Source organism: Rhododendron vialii, chromosome 13a (genome assembly GCF_030253575.1).
Source record: "Rhododendron vialii isolate Sample 1 chromosome 13a, ASM3025357v1".
NCBI classification, from domain to species: Eukaryota; Viridiplantae; Streptophyta; class Magnoliopsida; order Ericales; family Ericaceae; genus Rhododendron; species Rhododendron vialii.
The window spans coordinates 20,505,130-20,527,390 of NC_080569.1; the positions used below are offsets into that span (position 1 = coordinate 20,505,130).

Consider the following 22,261-nt stretch of genomic DNA (forward strand, 5'->3'; position numbering starts at 1 on the left):
TTTGGTCTCCGGAACTTTTTAAACAACCTTACAAGTACATACTTAAAATCTGAAGCTTGCAATTATAGCGTTGAGATTTGAGGAAATCTCAACCCATCACAATTAATCTACAGGCTACCAAAACATCAATCAGCTCTTATTACCCAGATTTTTTTGGGTATCTACATTTCATGAAATGGGACTTAGTTATTTAAGAAAGCAAAATATAGCATAAACCCTCAATTGCCTGCCTAAGAACCATGCATCTTATTACCATGCGTAAAAACATGGAAATTGCAGAAGGTAGCTAATCTGGAAGCACAGTAACTGAAGTTTTACATTACAGAACAAGCATGCGGATTCTCATCACTGAAAATTTGAGGGGCATAATAATACTCCGAATAGTACTTTGGCGCTAAGTATTCGCTTCTCTTGATCTCCATCTTATTGTCATCATCTCCAGCCTTCCCCTCTTCTTCCCCATCTTTCTTTTCATCTTCTTTTTTGTCTTCTCCTTCTTTCTTATCTTCTTCCTTCTTCTCCTCATCCTTCACAATCGAAGCTTGCTTTTTCGTTCTCTTGTATACTTCACTGATCAGCTTTTCGGGATCAATGACACCTTTCACAATTACTTGATCGTTTGCTAGGTCTGCAGTTGCTGACTCTACTCCTGAAACACGTTTCAATATGCTGAAATTTTTTACAAACTTCTGATTGGTTTTCTCAGGCTATTTTGAAAGTACTAAATGATGAACAGAAACAGACACTAATGAATATTTGGAATGAATGGAAATATCAACGAACATGCAAAGCGACTCAATTTGGTATCTTGCCAAAGATTTTTCTTGGTCATTTGATGCAATTTATATTTATCCAAAAGAGCGGCCTAGAAATAAGTTTATTCTTCTTGATATCTGTACAGTTGGACTATACTTATCTGTAATAGTAGAATTTGAAAGGTGACCAAAAAGAAAATGGAAACCACCATGTAACATGATCTTGTTTAGTTAAGTAGAGAATGTGGGAGATGAGGCAAATGTGTTCTCTGTATATATACCTGGGATCTTTCGGATTTTCTTCTGCAAATCTTGAGCACATGCTTCACAATGGATTCCAACTTTCAACACAACTGTTACAACAGCAGGAGGCTGCCAAGGAATCACAGAACAAATCCATTATATGTATCATACAATCCAATTAAAGTAAAATTGTTGACCTTGGTGGCAGCAAAATGCTTCAAAGTAAGATGTTGAACAGTCAAGAATGTAATTCTGACAGAAAAATTTGAACGAGATTACTACTTTTGGCCTCCATGAATTCAACAGCTTGGGTAAAGGAACAACAGTCATCACAGAATCTTTACTCTGTTTCCAGAACAACAACCTCTTAGTAAACAAAATTCTCTTCTTTGCAACGAATTTGCAATTCTGGATTTCTGCATTCTAACATTATGGTGATAACACATTTATATCGGCCACGCACTTTAATTCACAGGCCGAAGTTATGATAATATGACCAAGTCACATTTACCTACGCACCAAGTCACATTTGGATTTTGTGAACCAGCTTATAAAGTCATCTTTCCAGGACATATATGCGATGTTGAATCACAAAGTGCCCATGCGATTGCAACCATGCATCTCTGAATGCGGCAACAGATCGAGAGACCTTATTCGTACATCAGACTCCTATCAATTTTCACTTTAAAGTCGTCCTTTATCATAACTTTCCAAAATGGCTACGATTTCCACAGGATCTGCACCAGGTACAGGGAGCTAATATATACTTACCTGGTTTAGTCCTGGACATCACAAATATTAGTGCAAGTTATATGGAATCTCACTGTATATATATCTTTAAGTTTGGACTATTAGACGCTTAAATGACAGCGTAAAAGGGAATTCATGGATGGATATCCAACCAAGGCCTGGGAGTTAGGAACCACCTGAAACTCAACAGAGAAAAGCCCATGCAGGACATCAGGTCAGCCCATGCCGCCAGTCCAAAGAAGATTGGCCCATAGTCAGCCTAGTCCAGAGGATTCGTTGGAATCAGGAGCTAGATGTTTGAGAAACACCATTCCACGTTGCATATACACGGAATGAGTGATCACCTAATTAATATGTGCGAGTGTTTCCCCTTTCTACTGTCATTTGTTTTTCCCTTCCAGTACATGCAGGAGTACTATTCTTCCAATATAGTGGGGTAAATTGAGCAGAGATCACATGCAGACCCACGAGGCACCTTGACCCACCACCACCACGGTTACAGAGGCCAGGGCGGTGAAAGTTCAGTTTTGAGGTTTATGAGTCATGCATGCATGGTCCTCAAATTTCCTAGTAAAATGTGCCACGTACAGTGACAGACACTACTCCAATTACACTGGGTGTCCACCTGATTGATATAACATGCTATGTTGCTTTCATGTCAGCAGCAAAACAGCAGTCACAAGTTGCAACTGCTGCTATATATATATATATATATATATATATATATATATATATATATATATATATGTTTAAATATATTAGGCCCACATGTATGGCTGATGAAATATTTCTGCTGCTGGTGGGTGGGTGGGTGGGCTTGGCCCCTCTAAAATGCCAACCTGCGTTAAAATCTATTAATGCCGTCCCTACCTAATTTCAGAGACTTGTTTTTTTATCTTCACTTTCTTGCATGTGGTGGTAACAATAAAAAACACAACAACATATTCAACCGACAAACTATATAAGTAAAGTTAACAAATACGGTGCATTATTTTGTAGTACTAAGCAAGGTTTTAAATAGCGGTAGCAAGCCGAGAATAACAGTAACTGTGCAACGTTAGCAGGGTTGTATCTGATGATGTGCAGCGAAAATTAGGTACAGTGGTCCTAAAATTTTACGAATCATATTTGGCCCTCAAGCACTTAAAACAGTTACAACGGTCAATTATTTGCCAATGGTTTTCTGAAGTGGGCAGAAAAAAGGCTACAAATCGATAGGTAACGGCAATCAACAGATACATGTGCGTGTTTTTTGTACTACTCGATATCGGGGCTAAAAAACCAATTAGCAGCGGCGGATGAGCGGCCGGAGGCCGGTATTTTTAAATTTTGGGCGGTAAGTAAATGGAAAAGATATGAATACCTACCTCTTCTTTCTTGTCTTCTTTTGGCGGTTCCTTGATTTCCTCCTTGGTCTCCTCAGGGGGCTTAGGTAAAGGTGAAATTAGCTCAACTTTCCGGCGGCTTTTCTTTTGAATCCTTTCGCACACCTTTATAGGGTCTGCTGTCTTCCCCTTCACCACTACCTTGCTAGCCTTGTAATCCGCCGTTACATCCTCCACACCTGCATGCTTGCTCCCGTATACTTTAAATTTAACCCATTTAATACCATGTTTTTTTAGCTGTTGCATGACTATGTTAGGGTTAAAAATGTGTACTTTTGTAAGCTTAGAGATTTCCTTCTTTTTATTTTTTGATAACTCAAAGGTGATCAGTTTGATTTCACTCTCCATTAGCGGGAACTCGATTAAAATCGGATAAAATCATGTATGGATTGACCTCACAAGATCTGAGTTGATTGCACCTAATAAATTTCGATCAAAACATAAGAGGGGACAAATTCTTAATCTCGGGGCTTAAACACCGAACAAAAATCCTTGGGTTCTTAAAGCTAGCTTTTTTTTCTTTCTCGCTTTATCTTTTGATGGAGTATCTCCTTTGTCAATTCCCTTTTTGAGCATGCGTAGATCTCCTCCACCGGTCAATCTTTGTTTCTATAGTCCAAAGGTTTACAACTTACCTACTATTTTATTTGCTACTTATAGACGAAGTAATTAATGACATGTAATTAACATGTGATACAATTATTAGTTATAGTATCAACTTTGGTCCCAAAATCAACTTTTTACTGTTTTTTTACCACAATAAACTCGTTTTATTTTTTCGTTTTTCAAGGGGAAAAAAAAAAAAAAACCCTCTTTCCCTTCCCCTGTAAACAAGGAAAACCAAGTTTATGTAGGCAAACTAGTTAATAAAAGATAGCTATTTTTGGAGTTGATACAGTTACAGAGATTAGAAAATCGCAACCATGTGGGCCTATTATTCTCAACTACTGCTATGATAATTATTCAAGTGCTTAAAATTATTTTTGCGGTACAAGTAATTAATTTTTAAAAATTCATGACCACCACACCCAATTTCTGTAACGTATGTACTTCTCTTTGATACTCTAGATATTGTTGCATCAAGAACATCACCATTAATTTACCGGTTAGCTAGCTAGCTAGCTAGCATTTGTGGAAATGACCTCGACAACGTACACATTAAGAAATTAAAGGAGCAGTACTTAATTGGAGTATATATAAGAAAAATGACCTTGAAATCCTTTCAAAGCTCTGGCAACTTTGCGGGCACAAGCCTCACAATGCATATCAACCTTGACCACAATCTCCTGGGGCTGATCTTCTTCTTTCTTATCTTGTTCCTTTTTCTCGCCACCTTCTTCTTCATTCTTCTTCTCTTCTCCCTTCTTTTCCTCCTCTTTGTTTTCCTTTCATTCACACCAAACAAACATTAATTTAAGACATTAATTAATTCCATATATATATATATATATATATATATATATATATAGTACTAGCTAGTCCAACATTAAAACTTAAATTAAATATAAAACCAAACATCTATGATTAGAAACCTGACACTACTCCACTTGAATTAGTCAAGTGAAAAAAGCTCAAGACCGAGAGAAATCACTTACTTCGCCCATATCTTCCAAAGTACGCTAGCTAGCTAGCTACTTAATTCGATCAGCCTAAGATCGATGCTGAGTATATACAAGTATAATCTCTTATAGTATATATATATTAGGAGACACTGAAGACCTCCTCCTCCTCCTACTCTCTCTCTCTCTCTCTCTCTCTCTCTCTCTCTCTCTCTCCACACAAACTCTCTCCCTCTCTATAGGGGCAAGAATTACGAACATTTAAGCAGGCCAGGGGAGGGGTGATACTGCAAATCTGATATTGCAAGCTAGACAAACGTCTTTCATTTCATGCTGAGTCAGCATCTAATAATTTTACCATACGTGGTACGTAGTACTGTTAACATCATCAAACTAGCTAGCTAATAGGACAAACAACTCATTTACTTCTAAATTTCTGCATGAAATTTAAGCACATCGATCCATGACGTACTATATTTATTTTATCAGACGTATAACGCGCGTACACGTGTAATTAATGATTTACCCTTTTTCGACACAATTCCACCATTTAACATATGACGAATTAATGATGAAAATTACCCATAGCCTTGAGATTCAAGAACATGTGCTTTCACCATGAAAAATCTGGACAATGAAATTCAATGGATGCATGAAAGATCTCTAACATATATGAATGCAAATGAAAATGCATGCATATACCTCTTCAAAAAGAATTCCTAGCATATGCTTGGCGTTGATATCCCGAACGGTCTTGATCTCATGGGTACAAATACTCTTAATTCACCGGGCCGAATATCTAGACTAGCTAGACTAAATAAAAACGCCTCTTCTATTGTATTCGGAACTTACGTTAGGTTTGATCTGCTCTTGTTAGGGCAAGAGAACAAACACACATGCAAGGAAAAGAAACAAGCAATCGAATTGAAAGGTGAGACACGCGATATACGTGGTTCTGACTTAAGAAATTTGCCTAAGCAAACTAATACATTAGAAAACTCTAAATAATACTGGAACGCGCATTTTTTCTCGCGCCCGACCGCCCAGGTGAAATTTTCAGAAATCGCCTGGCAATACAAAAAAAAATGAACAATAGTGACAAAAAAGTTGTCACTGAGCTGTCACTAAAATTGTGTTGCAAAAAAATTTTAGGGACAGCTTTTCACCTATCTCAGTGACAACTCACTGTCGCTTTTTTTTTTTTTTTTGTTGTGCGGGAGGGATTTTCAGAAACCTCAGAAACGATCAATTCTTCACAGCTTAACAATTCTCCCACTTATATCCTCAGCCAAGACTGCGCTAGGCCGCGAGCCACATGGCCAATCTTGGTTTAGGGCAGCACAGGTCATTGGTCCAGGACGGGTAATATTCTTGTGTTCCACGCAGACCTCGCACAATTTGTGCACGTAAATAATTAAACTACTAATCTCAAATTATTTTGGTTTAAAAGGAAGACCACTTTTGTTGGGCATGGAATTATTCTTCACTCAATGAGCGTATATGCAAGTATATGAATTATTTTGGCGGTGGAGCCCAGTGGTTTTTGATTCCAAGCCTCCTCCAGTTATCATATGGACGAAAATAAACTCATGGCCGGCCAGGGGATGCCTATCTTTCCTTCTTTCTTTCTCTTGTCAAAATTTTCGGATCAGCTAACGCACACTTCAACTAATATCTTCTCTGGTTTAGTTAAAGACACGTCATCCATACCGGTACGATAGGGTTCACAAGAAATAATAATTTTTTTGCCATCTGACTTCAAGAATCACGATCAAACTAAGATTTATTGTGTGAAAAGCAAACTCATTAATCAGCCGTGATAACCCTTTCGCTGCCTAAGGATGCCTCATTATTTTGAAAAGAGAAAGTTGGGAATTTTGGTTGGGACCCATGAGATGAAATCCATTCATTGCTTGACGCGTGTTACGATAAGCTTTCTGTTCATCATCATCTCGAGTCTCCAATGAAAGGAAAAAGGATGAAAAGGGGAAACAAAAAAGAAAGGTGATTGATGAGGAATTCCTGTCTTCATGCAAGCAAGTTGTGTCTGATTAGCAAAAGAATCTCCAATTTTGCCCTGATAGAAATGTTTCACACGAATTAATGGACATATATGGATGATCAGTACTGTGTGTAGTATTTATGCATGGAGATCATGTATCATCAAATGAGAAGATAATGATTGGAAAGTAAATGTGTCTGAGGAAAACAATTTAGTTAAATTGTGAAACTAAAAAATTTATCAATTTATCATTTATATGTTTCGTTATTATCAAGTAACCATCATCTGCGCACATGTTTTAATTAGAGTTCCTTAAGTTTTAATTAGTGTGTTATATATATATATATATATATATATATATATAGTTAAGTTCCGGTGAGGGATCCCTCATTTTATTAAAATGCGGAACTCCCCTTTCCGATTGAATTTCGATGATCCAAGTCGCTCAAAGTGATCAGAATGTGATTTTAAGGGTCTCCGTGTGAAATCAGCACAAAAAAATGACCGGGAAGGGCTTCATCCGAGCAGTTTTCATTGAACGGTTAAAAAAAACTGCTCGGATGACGCCCTTCCCGGTCATTTTTTTTGCTGATTTCTTGCGGGGACCCATAAAATTACGTTCTGCACACATTGAACGGTTCGGATTTTCAAAATTTGATCGGAAAATGAAAGTCCCTCATTTTAACAAAATGAGGGATCTCTCACTTGAAAATTCTTCTATATGTATATATATGTCCTTTCTTTTAAGACCTTGAACTTGTTTTGCGTGTGTCTTGAGTATGTATGTGTGTGTATATATATATATATATATATATATATATATATATATATAAATAACTGTATATGAGTCCCCTTCTCCTAAGGACCACCTTATTTTAATAAAATAAGGACCTTCCTTTCCCGATCAAATTTTGATGATCCAAGCCGCTCAATGTATTCAGAACGTGATTTTAAGGGTACTTGCGAGAAATCAGCAAAAAAAAAAAACCGGGAAGGGCTTCATCCGAGCAACTTTTGTTATGTTTTTATCAAACGGTTCAAATAAAAACTGCTCAAATCAAGCCCTTCCCGGTCATTTTTTTTGCCGATTTCTTGCGTGTACCTTTAAAATCACGTTCTAAACATATTGAGCGGCTCGGATCATCGAAATTCAATCGAAAAATGGGAGAAATGGGGAGGTCCTTATTTTAACTAAAATAAGGACCTCCTTATTTGAAAATAACTGTATATATATATATATATATATATATATATATATATATATATATATAAAAGTATCCTAAGATTGCTAAAAAAAACATTGAGAAAAAATAAAACACTTTGAATTTGAGTGTCGGGCACGTATCTGAAGAGTGTGTGGGTCCGACACATGTCTGACACCCCCGGTACGCAAGCTCCGATGAATTAAGTGTCCGTGTTACCTAGATTGTCATTTATGTTCTTCTTGTTTGTACACACAAATACAATACTTGAAATCTAAGATCGAACAGAGAGAATAATATTGACAAATTAAGGCAAGGAACTAGCAATAAATTATCCAAAACTACATGCATATATATGAAAAAAAAAAGACAAGGAATGGAAGCCCATACGCATAATTGTGTGTGGATATATGATGCAAAAGTTAGATTCTGAAATATCTGATGTACATGTATATACTTGATTGATTCAAGAACCCCAAAAGGAAAAAGCCACAGCACTCGCCCAAAGTCCTGATAGACATGATCGATATCAACACTACTACTGGTCCCGATAGCTAGACAATGTGATAAAAAGCTAGCTAGCTCGATCCGTAACTTGTAGTATTATATATATATATATATATATATATATATATATATATATATATATATATATATATATATAATTTCTTGTGGCCATCCCATCCCATCTAGTACTATATATACAAAAGAATCAAGTAGTAACTTTCGATCAGTTAGATTACCTGGCCTGCCTTCTACTAGCTCGATCCTTCCGTGGACTTTCAGTTAGATGCGAGGCCGGGCTCATCCCTCACCTAACATGCAAGCATCGATCAATTTGCTTAATTGAGCCAAATTGCTACATTAGTCTTTCACTCTTTGTTCAACCGACACCGTCCGAACTGGATAAAAATCACCATTAGTCGATGAACAATGGCGGTCGAAGGTGGTTGTCAGAAAAGGTATCCGAACAGATGTTTCACCAGTTGTCTGGTACCATGACGGAATTAAGCTTAAAATGGTGACAACGCATAGATGTGGGTCGTTGGCGGTGGCCGGAGATGTTTGTGATTTGTTGAGGGAGATATGGTCACCCAGCATTAACGATTCGTATTAGAACGAGCGGTCAAGGTCAGAGAGAGAGAGAGAGAGAGAGAGAGAGAGAGAGATGTGGTTTGAAGCTAATGACAAATTAATTTTTGTGTGTGTTACTTGATCATTGTTGTCAAACAGGGCTGAAAATTAACTATGAGACAACCATTCTAAAACTACAGCTTCACTTTTTAGGCAAAAAGACAGCCAAGTTTTGCAGAGAATTCCATTAATCACATAGTAATTTTTTATTAGGTAAAAAATAAACTTAAGGTATTCCTCTAGAAAAACAAAATTTGAGTTAGGTTGGTGGCGGAGTCCAGCCCATATTCTAAATTATTGTTGTAGATATAGTTATGAAAGAGAGGGAAGCATAAAGGGCCGAACTTCAATAAGGCCCAATCTCGTTAAAAACGTCTAAATATTGTCAAAAGGCCCAATCTCAAAGCCTGTGCAGTTAGACTTTTCTCTGTATATAAACCCAACAGAATCAGTGGCCTTCTCCACTAGAAATTGTACAGCCTGCATGGGGCTGGCAATGGGCATGGATTTAATTGTTATCAATTACGGGGATTTGGCGCCCAGGGAGGCCGCCTAGGCGCTTGGAGGTACCCTGCCGCCACGCCAATAGCCCTTGGCGTTTGATTGGCGCCCAAGGAGGTTTGACAATGTTTGGCGGCCGCCAAGGCGACCTTGGCGGGCTTGGTGGCCGCCTAGGCGGCCTTGGCGGTCTTGGCGGCCTTGGTGTCTTGGCAGTCTTGGCGGCCTTGGTGGCATTGTCGGCATCTTTGGAGGCTTTTGGCGGCCTAAAAAATATATATATAAAAAATAATACGAGGGAGGTGAGCGAAACCCTGCTACTTATTGTCTTATTCAACTTATTTGCTAGTTGCTACTACTTAATTTCATTTGGGTTTATACTTTGAAGTTTGAACTTGTATTATGAACACATAGAATATAGTTTGATTGGATAATGGTTTGTTAAAAAAAAAAAAAAATCCGCCGAATTACTTGGCGCCGCCTAGGCGGCTTGGCGCTTGGAGGTGGGTCTCCGCCCTACTACCGCCAAACACCATTTAGAACATTGACTACAGGGGCGTCGTCGGTGATCTGAGCCATCAGTTTGTACAATTGATGGTTTAGATTCAAAATGTATCCTACAAGTAAGATACTTACTTGTATTATACTTTTAGCAAATCTAGACCATAAAAACACTTTTAGATTGGTCAAATTGTATTAATCCTGTAGTGCACCTTTACACTACAAAGTCCCTGGTTCCCAATAATGGTTCGTCATGACAACGATTGTGTATCTTTGTTCACGTATATTATTTGGACTACTAGTATTTAAGCCTGCCACATTGATATAAGTAGGGCAATGCATTAGTGTATTAAAGTTATTTTATGTTTGTATATTAAAGAAAAATATGAAAACTAATTACACGGGCTACATCTCATTAATTGTATAGCTAAAACTCACTTGTAGTATTTCTTAGTGAAAACTGTGAAATTAATAGGTCTCTTTCCATAGTGACCAGACATGTTATTTCCAATCAGAGGAGAGCCAAGATTTGAGTCCGGCGGGAGTAATTATTTAGTAGTGTCGGAGCACGAAATAATATCCGCGCTCCCTCTCACATAACATGCATGTGGGATCGAAGAGATGGACCCACAGATCATATGCGGGTCCGGCATTTTATGTGAGAGGGAGCACGGATACTATTTCGTGCTCCTATCCGTGCTCCGGGACTACATAATAATTTTCAGTCCAGCGGGGTCTATGATAGATGGAAGAACATTGCAACAATTATTTTTTTCCATTCCTTATTTGAAAAACAAGTACCAATATCTTTACATTTCTTACTCACAAAAAACATGCACACATTTTTCTAATAAAAAATTTCTGAACTAAACTATTTGCATTCCTCTACAAACTAAATGTAAAAAAATTAAATGGCAGGCCGAGGCCCCATCCTTTTAAAATTTAGGGCATGTTTATGATAACTGTGGATACATTTTTTAGAATTTAACTTCAGATTCTACTGCAGATTTTAGATTCCAGATTTTAGTAGAAGTTGAGATACTTATTTGTTGCAGTTGAGAGATTATGAGAATTTCATTCATTTTTTTGAGAATTTATGTTGCAGAATTCTAAAAGCTACCCAAACCCACAGTTGAAATTTTGAAAATTTCTTTCCTTTTTGGGTTCTCTAGATTCTAAAAATTAGTTATGTATAATTTTTGACAAAAATCCTAAATTAATTTTTAAAAGTTAGAATCTAAAAATGTGTCGAAATAATTTTTGGCGAATGCCCAACCTCGCGGGCGGTCTATTCCCACAGACAGCCCCACAGCCCAAAAGAAGAAAGAACAACTTGCAATTTTGCAAATATCATAGCACTTGTAATTGTCAGAACTTTTTTTTTGGGCAAAGTTTGGGATAGTTACATTGAGAGCTTTCACATCAAACACGCTACTTCTTCTTCAGAGTTAAAGTAAAGAGGAAACAAGCAAATTCTCCCATGCATCAGCCTCTTCCCCTCTCTCGCTACTTTACAATTTCCTTAACTTTGCTACAGTCCCTTTTGGAGTGTTTCTTGGGTCTAATCTTGTATCCTGGTGTGTTAAGAAACAACATACTGTGGCTAGGTCTTCTACTGAAGCTGAGTACAGGGCCATGGCTCATACTGCTAGTGACTTAGTTTGGTTGCAGTAACTATTTTCTGAGTTGCATGTTTCTTTGGCTTCACCACCTATTTTGTGGTGTGACAACAAGTCTGCCATTGCTCTTGCTTCAAATCCTGTTTTCCATGCAAGAACTAAACACATTGAAATTGACTATCACTTCATTCAGGAGCAAGTGCTTCGTAAAAGTATTGTTCTTGCTCATATTTGCTCTGAGGAACAGATAGCTGATATCTTTACCAAAATTTTGTCCGTACACAGATTTCAAGCTCTCAAGTCCAAACTCAAGGTAGGTGAACCACCCTTGAGTTTGCAGGGGCTGTAAAGGAGTTGAACTCAAGCATGGCTCACTCTTCTTCTAAGTCAGCTACAGAATAAAAAGCTTCTGCCACGTCAACGTTAAGTGGTGTATGGTTAGTTTGTTAATTAGTTGAGGTTAGTAAGGCTAATACTGGTAGCTTGTAATCAGGAGCATATAAAAGGGGTTTTCCCCCTGCTTTGTAATCATCGAACAAAAACATACAGAAATGAAAGTCTCTTTTCTCTCTCTTCACCATAGCTTTCCCTCTCTAGTTCTTGAAGTTCGTTTCATAGATTTACAGAGTTTTTGATATTTCTTTAATCTGTTACTTTATTATTTATTTGGGATCTTGTAGAGCAAAAACTTAATTATAAAAGCCTTAAAAATAAAAATTAATTATGACATTTTAGAATAAAATGATCAGAAAAATAATCGGTTCAAAATGGATTGAAAATTGGAGCACTTGATTTTTTTACACTATCTATATAGTAAAAAATATGGCTAAAAATTAAATGCTCCAATTTTCATTCTTTTTGAACTGGTGCGAAGATCTTACTTTTTTTTTTATTATTTTATCGTAAAGGGTCATCATTAATTTTAATCTCTAGGAATCTCATAATCAAGTTTTTGCAATATAGGGTCCCAAATAAAGAGCAGATATTTAATTATGGGAGCCATAGAGATAAAAAATTAATTATGACCCTTTAAAATAATATGATCAGAAAAATATATTTTTTACACCGAATCAAAAAATTAAAAATTGGAGCACTTAATTTTTTTAATAGACTGCTATAGAATATTACATTTGAGAAAGATAAAAAAAATAACATCTCAATATAATTTTGTTTTGGAAGAAGAAGAAAATAATATATTAATAGACCACAAGTTAGAATAGAGAGACTGATACAGTATTTTAAAAGTGACTAGTTAAAGTAATAAAGAGTGACATTTTAAGGTGTAATTTGGTATGGAATTTGAAGAGACTGGTGCGGATGCTCTGATAGGAAAAGAAATCAATACATCAGGAAGGGGATACAAGCCAAGTACGCATCCTGCTGCATTTTGGGCTACATCATGCGCCACGGAATAGCCATCACTCTAAAAACTCACAGTCATCACATCAACACACTCCACACAGCCCCCAAAGGAGTGAGCCCGCAAAGGGGAAGAAAAGCACGCACAGGTGTAGGACAAACCAAAGAACAACAACCTCCCAATGGAGGCCCAACAAAACAACAAGAACAATCCTTCAAACGGAAGCAGAAAGCTAAGATCTGAAAAAGAAAAAAGAAACAACCAGTCAATTAATAAGTAACCCGAATAGCCCACTAAGTCACCCACTGAGTCACACCATCACAGACCATCCTAAGATCAAGGCTCCCTCTTCGTCAAAACTCTAGCGACCTCGACCGCAAAACCCACATTCAGCGACCACGGGCAAACAACCTCCAGCAACCAAAATGGTAAAAACAAGCAACATCGTTGGAAAAGGAGTGACGGAGAGAAGCGGCTGGTGTTGGTGTTATGGGGAGGAAGAGGATGGGAGGTGACGGAGAAAAAAAGGGAAAACTCCCGAATTTAAGATCTGGAGAGGGAGAACACCTGCAAAGGGGAGAAACTCCTCCCCTCCCGCCGCCGCATAAGGGTTTAAAACCCTACGGGGGAGGGGAAGGAGGGTGGGTGCGGCGGCTTCGATCAGAGACGTAATAATCTTGATATATATGTAAACAAAGAATTATGAGCCCGACTAAGGGTACACCGGAGAATATATGGATCTTAATTATTTCGGGTTTCACATTGATGTGCGAAGCTATTTAATTTTTAAAAAAAGTTATTTTAAAAGTTCGTGAAAAAAATTAGTTCATTCAAATATCGATAAGGATTTGATCAATTCATTCAATTTGTGTCCCTACAAATTTAGGGACGGATATCGATCAAGTCCTTACTAATATTTGAATGAGCTCATTTTCCATTGCAACTTTTAAAAACATATTTTAGATAAATTAAATGGCTCCAATCATTTGTGTGAAACTACGAGGTAGAAACCACACAATTCGGTACACGTTTGGTGTCGGTCAAATGGTGTGTACCCATAGTTGTCTCAAGCACCTCACGAATGATTATCCAAATATTATATATCATGGTAGGCTGGTAGCTAGTTTTTGAAAAATTATATTAAATATCACCTTTTCTCAAGCTCCTCGATCACAAATTGGTTATCCAAATATATACTGTATTATATATCATGGTAGGCTGGTATATAGCTAGTTTAATTGGATTTTGCCAATATTGTTGCTTCCAACATGTCTTGATGGTGACATGCATTGTGAGGCTTCTAGAGTAGTAAGAGCATGACAGAAAATGACGTAATAAAGAGAAAAAAAAATTAAACTTATTGTGTCTTACGATTAGAAAAAGAAGGGAGAAAATGCAAGAAACTAAAAAATTCTATAATGCATCTGAAGTTGTCATTTTTCTAACAAAAAATACGAGGAAATCAATTTTTTTTTTTTCCTTTTCGTGAAGCTAGTTATCTAAAACTTGAATTTCAAGTTTTTATCTTTTCTTTTCAATTGCTCACTGTTACAAAAGTGGTCATATCTCAAATGTGTAATGCTGATTTAGATAAATGCATATAGTTTCTTGTGACTTTCATTATTAGCAAGCTCCCCCCCTCTGGCCGGCAGGCTCTCTTCCTCTTCTTCTCTTTCTCTCTCCCTCTCCCCTGTTGCTAATTTGGCTATTGCTTGAGAACCAAATTAAATATTTATCCCTAAAATAATTCTTTTATTTTAAGAGATTAGACCTATTTCAAAATATTTGTATTATTCAAGTATATCCAAAATATGCATAGTATGTACATTTCCATGGTGTGTCAGATTTGAATAATTTCTTTTATAAATGTTTACAAAGTTATGTTCATAATCAGACAAAGAGGTCCAATGCTCATCCACAATCTAGTAATTCAAGGACCATAATTTATTTTTCATATATACATCAATTAAGTAAGCACTTTCACAGATCCCAATTATGAGTTTTTCGTAATGTAAAATCCGGAAGCTACAATATGAAAATTATAATCCAAGAAAATTATCAATTCTTCTTAACCAAACAGACCCTACGAGTTGAAGATATATTCATTTCCATATATACAGTAGTAAGTTATTGTTCCCGGTCATGATATATATATATATATATATATATATATATTTAAATTAATTAACTAGCGGGGTTGGTCAGATTTTGTGGACTGCAAGAACCCCCGGAATGAATTATCCTTTTTATTAATTAAATGCATAAGTTCAAATAATTCACTGTCATCAACTCATATGATCGATCGAGTAATTAATTAAGAAAGCAATTTGTTGGATAGAGAAAGCAATTTGTTGGATAGAAATCCATTTTAAAGTCAAATTTTCACTCAAAGTGAATGAGTTAGTTGCAACTAATTGATTGGTTACTAATTTCAACATCAACATCAGATAGCGATTTTCCTATACACACGCGACATATAGAGAGAATAATAATAATAATAATTTCCAAAATGGGTCCGGCCGGCTCCACTGTATATATATATATATATATGACAAAACCATATACTCCGTCCAATAAAATAGTCAGTTTAACCACTGATGCAAAAACAAAAAACAAAAAACGTTGAGCTGGCCTAGCAGGGGAAATATATATATATATATATATATATATATATATATATATATATATATATATATATATATATAGTACTGCATATTGCGTAAATTCCCAGCCGTTCGATTACTTGGAGAGAATATAAAAATTTTGAACTTTTGTTTTTCATGTTTCGATTCGTTTAGTTAGCAGAAACTTTTGACGTGCACATTCAGAACATTCTAATTATAAGGAGTAATTTTTCAGGTAAAAAATACGAAATTGTTTCATTTTGAAATTGTGTTTTATCGATTGAAAATTTGATATTTCATTTTTCTTTACGTTACTGAAAGTAATTTTCTTCCATCACATTCTTGATAAATGAATATTGCCTAAGACTCACAATCATGTGAGGCTCCTACATTTTTGGGTAGAGCAACCATCATTGTGTGGCTGCTAGAGCTAGGGGATCAGGTCCTTCTTCGAACCCCAAAATGTTACATTTCTTGTTTTTTATACTATGTGTTGATTATTCAAGTTGTCCGGGACAGCTTATGATACCTCGATTGATCTTTACAGACACGATCCCACCGTCCACTAGTGGAGAACTTGAGTAAAGTTGGGACAAATCCCTGAATGGACTGCCCCCCATAAGAGATAATATCACATGAGAGATTTTGAACTTAAAATCTTAGGAGAGAGCAAATATCTAATTCCCAAATCTACTGGGCCAACCCATTTAGGTTTTCTTGTTCTTTATAATTTATAGGGAGACTTAGCTAATAATCCCTCATATTTACATTTTTTGAGCTCAAAGACAAGCACATTTTGCAATCAAACATAAGAATAATCACCTTTGCAATTAAACATAAGGATAATGAGTGAATTTCCGTTTGACAAAAAAGAAGAAGGTGTGTTGCATGATTACTAAAATACACTTTCTTCAAACTAGTAAAAGTTCACTAATAATTGAAAGTTAATGAAAGTGCCTAAAACCCTAGGGTACTCTATGACTAAAATCCTAAGATACCTTATGAAAATGCCTAAAACTCTAAATTCTATAATAGTGTCTAAACTACTAAAATCCTATAATAGAAAAGTGCACCCTAATATCCTATAAAAGTGTCTAAACCCTAGAGTACTCTACCCTAAGGTAGTTTTTTTCGTGAAAATACGTTTTGTCCTTATGGCTAAATAATTCAAAATTTTGAAGGACCTCTACTGAAAACTATTTTGATGACATTATTTCCCTAAATGAAAACTATTTTATCTCACTTATGGCTAATTTTTCCTAATTTATGATGGTGTATTTACGTTCTGTCTTATTTTAACCAGAGGACTGAAAATGCACAAAAAAATAGGGCTAAATTAATTTTTTTGGGTACTGAGAACCTCTAGAGGCAATGTTAAATTTATCACTTTTTCCACCTTGTACTGTGGCTTTATTAATGAAATATACAGTATATTTTAAACTTGTTTAATTAGCGTTGCTGGAAATAGGGACGCTACAGTGCATGATCATACATGACTTTTGACGACAAAAGTTAGCGATGAATTTTGTATGTTTTTCTCGCCAAACAAATGGTACCTTTTGGTTTACAAATAGGATTTCGTCGCCAAATCTAAACTAGTTTATCTTTCACATTTAAAAAAAAAAAAATCATATTATCTAAGATAAATAATACATTATATGCGGCAAGTTTCAAATAAGGACCTCTTAAAATGCGGACCCCCATTCCTGGTCAAATTTCGATGATTCGAGCTGCTCAATGTGTTCAGAACGTGATTTTACGAGTACCCGCTTGAAATTGGCAAAAAAATTGATCAAGAAGGGCTTGATTGGAGCAGTTTTTTTATTGAACTGTTCAATTAAAAACTGTTTTGATGAAGCCCTCTCTGACCATTTTTTTTTGTTGATTTCTCGAGAATACCCTTAAAATCACGTTTTGATCACATTAAGCGGCTCGGATTATCAAAATTCGTTTGGGAACGGGGAGAAATGAGTAGGTCTGCATTTTAACTAAAATAAGGACGTCCTCATTTGAAATGAACTATATATATACTAGCGCATGTTCGTGCCTGAAGGCACGGCTCGAACAACCAACTCACTGCCCAACGATTCCAACTATGCAAAAAATAATAGCCCAAGCTTATTCATTGATTTGGTTAACTTGAATTAGCAAATAAAGAACAAACAATTTAGCAATCCCCAACTTGTGCATGCAAAAACTCATTGTCGCATGAAACTTGATAAAATAAAACACACCATCCAAGACACCAATGGAAATAGGAACGATACACAACTATGAAAATATGTGACTTGAGGAGACATATATTAAAAGAACGCACGAAAACATGTCATATTCACAAAAGGCACCATTCCAATGTAAGTACATGTTTCACGATTCCAAATCATACAATAATGTGTCATGTCTTGTAATAAGGTTTTCTTATTATATAGATTTCTCATGTTTTTTTGAAGTCACGCTCCAAAATTGACCTGTAATACTGCATGAAGAGGAATTGGAAGCAGCCCATCAAAAAAGAAAAAAAAGGAATTGAAAGCAAAAAGAACGATACACCATGTTCCAAATGCACTTGCCACACCTTGCACCAACCAACCAAGTCGATCACTCAGATTAAAAGTCTTACCCAATTTTTCTCTTTTCTATTCCAACCGGCCGGTTGCCTTTTCTTTTTCCTTGTCTTTTGTGGTAGATCTTTGTCTTTATTGAGCCATTTCTCCTTGCCTTCGATTTTCCTTTTAATAATTGCAAAATTATTCTCGTAGATGTAACCTCAATGCAAATCCAATACAATTAGCAAAAGGAGAAATAGCAGCAGATTTGCACAACTTCAAATCAAACTCTCTAGTTTTCCATTGCCTCTACACATTGGAGACAGAAAATAGATGATCAGCTTACAAAATCTTAACTCAATTAGTATCAAGGCATCTATGTAGCCCCGATACGGACACAAACACCAAAATGGGGCACGGTAATTCTAAAAAAGTGGAGTCACGAACACGCCATTACTTAAAATAATTGTTTTCAATTATGCAAACATTTAATCAGAAAATATTTAGGTTAGAATGCCTATTGAATGCAATATTGACTCATGGTGCATGCCTATACAACACATATGTTTTTGCTTTTGGACCAGTACTTTTATAGTTTCAACCTCGAAAAGCTTTTAAATTTGATCTGTTAAAATTACCCTGTCATGTCTCTGTGCGTGTCCTCGACATGACCCACAATAAGAAAGATTTACGTGTACCCGGAGTGTTCAACGCAAATACAAAGATCTCTAAGAGTGTCGGTGCCTCATAAGAAGGCAAAAAAGCAAAAGAAAAAAGCGAGGAAGTTCGCATGACATTTTTTTTTATCTCAAGTTGGTCAACCTTATAACCAAAACTTCTTGTTCTGAAGAAATTACATATACCATAAGAAACAAAAGCCGACAACCTATAAGAGTGGTGGTATAAGAAAGAAATTAAAGTAGCATCACGGAAAATTTATATACACATAGGGTGCCCAATTCCATCATAAGATTATTTCTAAATTAAAGTAGCATCACGGAAAATTTATATACACATAGGGTGCCCAATTCCATCCTAAGATTATTTCTACCTCTTGACCTCAGCAACCAAAATTGTTTTTCTGCAACCAAATAATATAGTCTCCACTTTACATCAGTTAGAAGGGGAGAAAGGAGGAAACTGGCAGAAAAAATGACGTACCGAATGTTTTCTATTCGCTTTTCTTCCAACCTTTTTTGTTCACAATTGTCTTGCTCACAATTGTCTCGCTCCCGATCAAATACAACTTCTGGAATAAAGATAAGAAAGCACTCTGAGCCATGTGTGGAGGAACTTTCTAAACTCGCACCATTTTTCAGTAATCTAATGTGTTGAAACTTAAAGAACTAAATTGACTCTTGTGTCTCAATCAAACCAAATTGAGTCAATTAGGGTAGACACGTAACGTATAGCATAGGAGTATATAATAAATTTCTTTATAGAGGTGTATCCCTCTTTCCCTCATGATTAATTCCTCTGCTACATATTTACCTTATGTGATTGTACCAACAGGAAAAAAATATTAGTAGTACCTCGAATTTAAGTTCGATGCAGAATTTCTCTAAATGTATTTTTGCTGATCTTTTCTGCAGTAAAATATTAGAAAGTAAGAAGAAGGTAGAAGAAAACAACAAAATTAGGATTAACGTAAAAGACCCAAGGTTGTCAAAAATAAAAAAAAATAAAAAACTATTCTCTCACACTCATATTTTTTCTCCCAATTTTCGGCAAAAGAAACCCTATATGAGTAAAAATCGTTCAAGAAAAAAATTTGAACTTACATGAGAACTGAAAAAAAATCCTTCGATGTTTCCATTGCATGAGACCTGAAAAAAACCGTTCAAGAAACTTGTAATTTTCGGCAAAAGAAACCCAATATGAGTAAAAATCGTTCAAGGAAAAAATCGAACTCCTTCGATGTTTGAATCCCTTGCATGAGACCTGAAAAAAAAAATCGTTCAAAAAACTCCCAATTTTCGGCAAAAGAAACCCAATATGAGTAAAAATCGTTCAAGAAAAAAATTGAACTTGCATGAGAACTGAAAAAAATCCATGTTTGAATCCCTTGCATGAGGTCTGAAAAAAATCGTTCAAGAATTTTCCAATTTTCGGCAAAACAAACCCAATATGAGTAAAAGGTGTTCAAGAAAAAAATCGTGACATGCTTGAGAACTGAAAAAAAAATCCTTCAATGTTTGAATCCCTTGCATGATAACTGAAAAAAATCATTCAAGAAATCGAACTTACCACACTATTGGTAAGCTGACGGAAGGACTACGTTGAAACAAAATTGAAAATGCAAGATTCAAATGGATGGAAATGAAATTACAGAGAACGTGGACCTTCTAAAAAAGGTTTCCGAAACTTTCGTAATTGTGGTAACAATCTTTCGCACCAATCACCCAAGATCTCAATTTCAATCTTAGTTCAAAATTGCACGTTTACTTTAGTTTCGTAGATTTGGTAAATGTGGTAATACTATTTCCCGAAATCACAGGGAACCAATCACCAAAAATCTCACATTACCCTTTTTGAATATACCTCTAATCCTAGGGTCAAAAATACACGGACAAAATTCAAAAGGCACGGATCTGTTCGGTCTGGACCGGTTTCACGGTCCTCGATTTTTCTTGGATTGTCCTACAAATTTTGGAGATAATTTTGGCTGATTATAGATTACCATAATGTGTATTCAATTTTGGCTTGATTATAGAGTACCATAGTTAGCCACTAATTTCGGCTTAAAAAGAATGATTGAACCGGCATAATTTTCCACTAATTTCGACTGAAAATGCATGATTGAACCGGCATAAGATCAGATTTCCGGAATATTATTAGTCAATAAAAGAAAGAGTTAGGATTAAGATTAAGATTAGTCAATAAAAGAAAGGCATGATTGATTTTATTTCCAGAATATAGCATTAGGATTAGGATTATACCATATTGGTTGACTATACAATTTTCGGAATATACAATTTTGACGGATTATAGCATTAGGATTAGGATAACATCATTAGATTACCATAATTAGTCACTACTTTCCGAAATATTAGGCATGATTGATTCAAAGTCATGTGAAAGGATTCAAAGGCATGTATTTCAAATTCAACGGTTGAAAAATATGTACTAATCTAACGGTGAAAAATATATACCACCCTCCCATATTATATATATATATATATATATATATATATATATATATATATATCACATATATTATACATAGATTAATTTTGAAAAATTATTGATAAGATTTTGTTGTATATTAAATTTAACAATATTATCATCGAAATGTTAAGTGGGTCAACCATAATTATGAACACCGTTCCGTACCGGCCGGTACGTACCGGTTTGATAGAAAAACGGTACCGTAACTTTCTAATACCGTTCCGGCTCCAATACCAGACCTTACCGAAATATACAGGAAATACCGGACAATACCGGCCGAGATGATATTACGGGCGATTTCGGCCGGAATTTTGCAAAACAGGACCATTTTCGCACTAGGCAGTGGAGAAAATGGAGAAATAGAAGGAAAAAAAAAAAAGAGAAACGAAGAGATCGGAAAAAAAAAGTGGCTCCTCGTGGTGTTCTCCAGCTTATCCTAGGATCGACCATGGCCGGAAGTGATTACATACATAGATCTTTCCATTGGGATTCCTCTCAATAATAGAGAATACAACCCACTTGGAGAATAAAAGGGACGGGTGATGAAATTTGATCTTCCCACTGGTTAAGGAAAATGGAGTGGTGTAAGACTGTAAGTATAAGAGAGAGAGAGGAAGCCTCAGGCGGGTGTTCATCTGGGTTTTTCATTTGTCTGAGGAGAGAGAGAGAGAGAGAGAGAGAGAGAGAGAGAGAGAGTTAGTTAGTTAGTTGGATTGGGAAAAGACCTTTCCGAAAAGTTACAAAAACTGTGAAATTTTCTTTTATGTGTACAAAACCAGTGGTTTACAGCACATGGTTTGAGAATGGAAGTGGAGTAATTTTCCGATTAAAAAAAGGAAGAGAAGAAATGGATTTCTAAGTTTGTTGGGAAGAGGAAATTATGTGAATTTTATTGTCTTATGTATATTTATTATA

General features: G+C 35.9%; 1 protein-coding gene across 1 annotated transcript; it reads right to left on the minus strand.

Annotated features, from left to right (window-relative positions):
• Positions 1–4,989, minus strand: LOC131312849 (heavy metal-associated isoprenylated plant protein 7-like). Its single transcript, XM_058340844.1, has 5 exons — positions 4,729–4,989; positions 4,344–4,518; positions 3,116–3,312; positions 1,037–1,127; positions 1–649 (listed from the first exon to the last, which is right to left on the minus strand). The coding sequence occupies exons 1-5, from the start codon at positions 4,735–4,737 to the stop codon at positions 315–317; spliced, it is 807 nt and encodes a 268-aa protein (XP_058196827.1). The 5' UTR covers positions 4,738–4,989; the 3' UTR covers positions 1–314.
• Positions 4,990–22,261: the final 17,272 nt, after the last annotated feature.

Coding starts and splice junctions, on each gene's coding strand:
- LOC131312849 (XM_058340844.1), bottom strand. Junction 3,313..4,343: donor AGCTTTGAAAGGATTTCAAG/GTCATTTTTCTT, acceptor GCAAGCATGCAG/GTGTGGAGGATGTAACGGCG. Junction 650..1,036: donor GAAAATCCGAAAGATCCCAG/GTATATATACAG, acceptor AACGTGTTTCAG/GAGTAGAGTCAGCAACTGCA.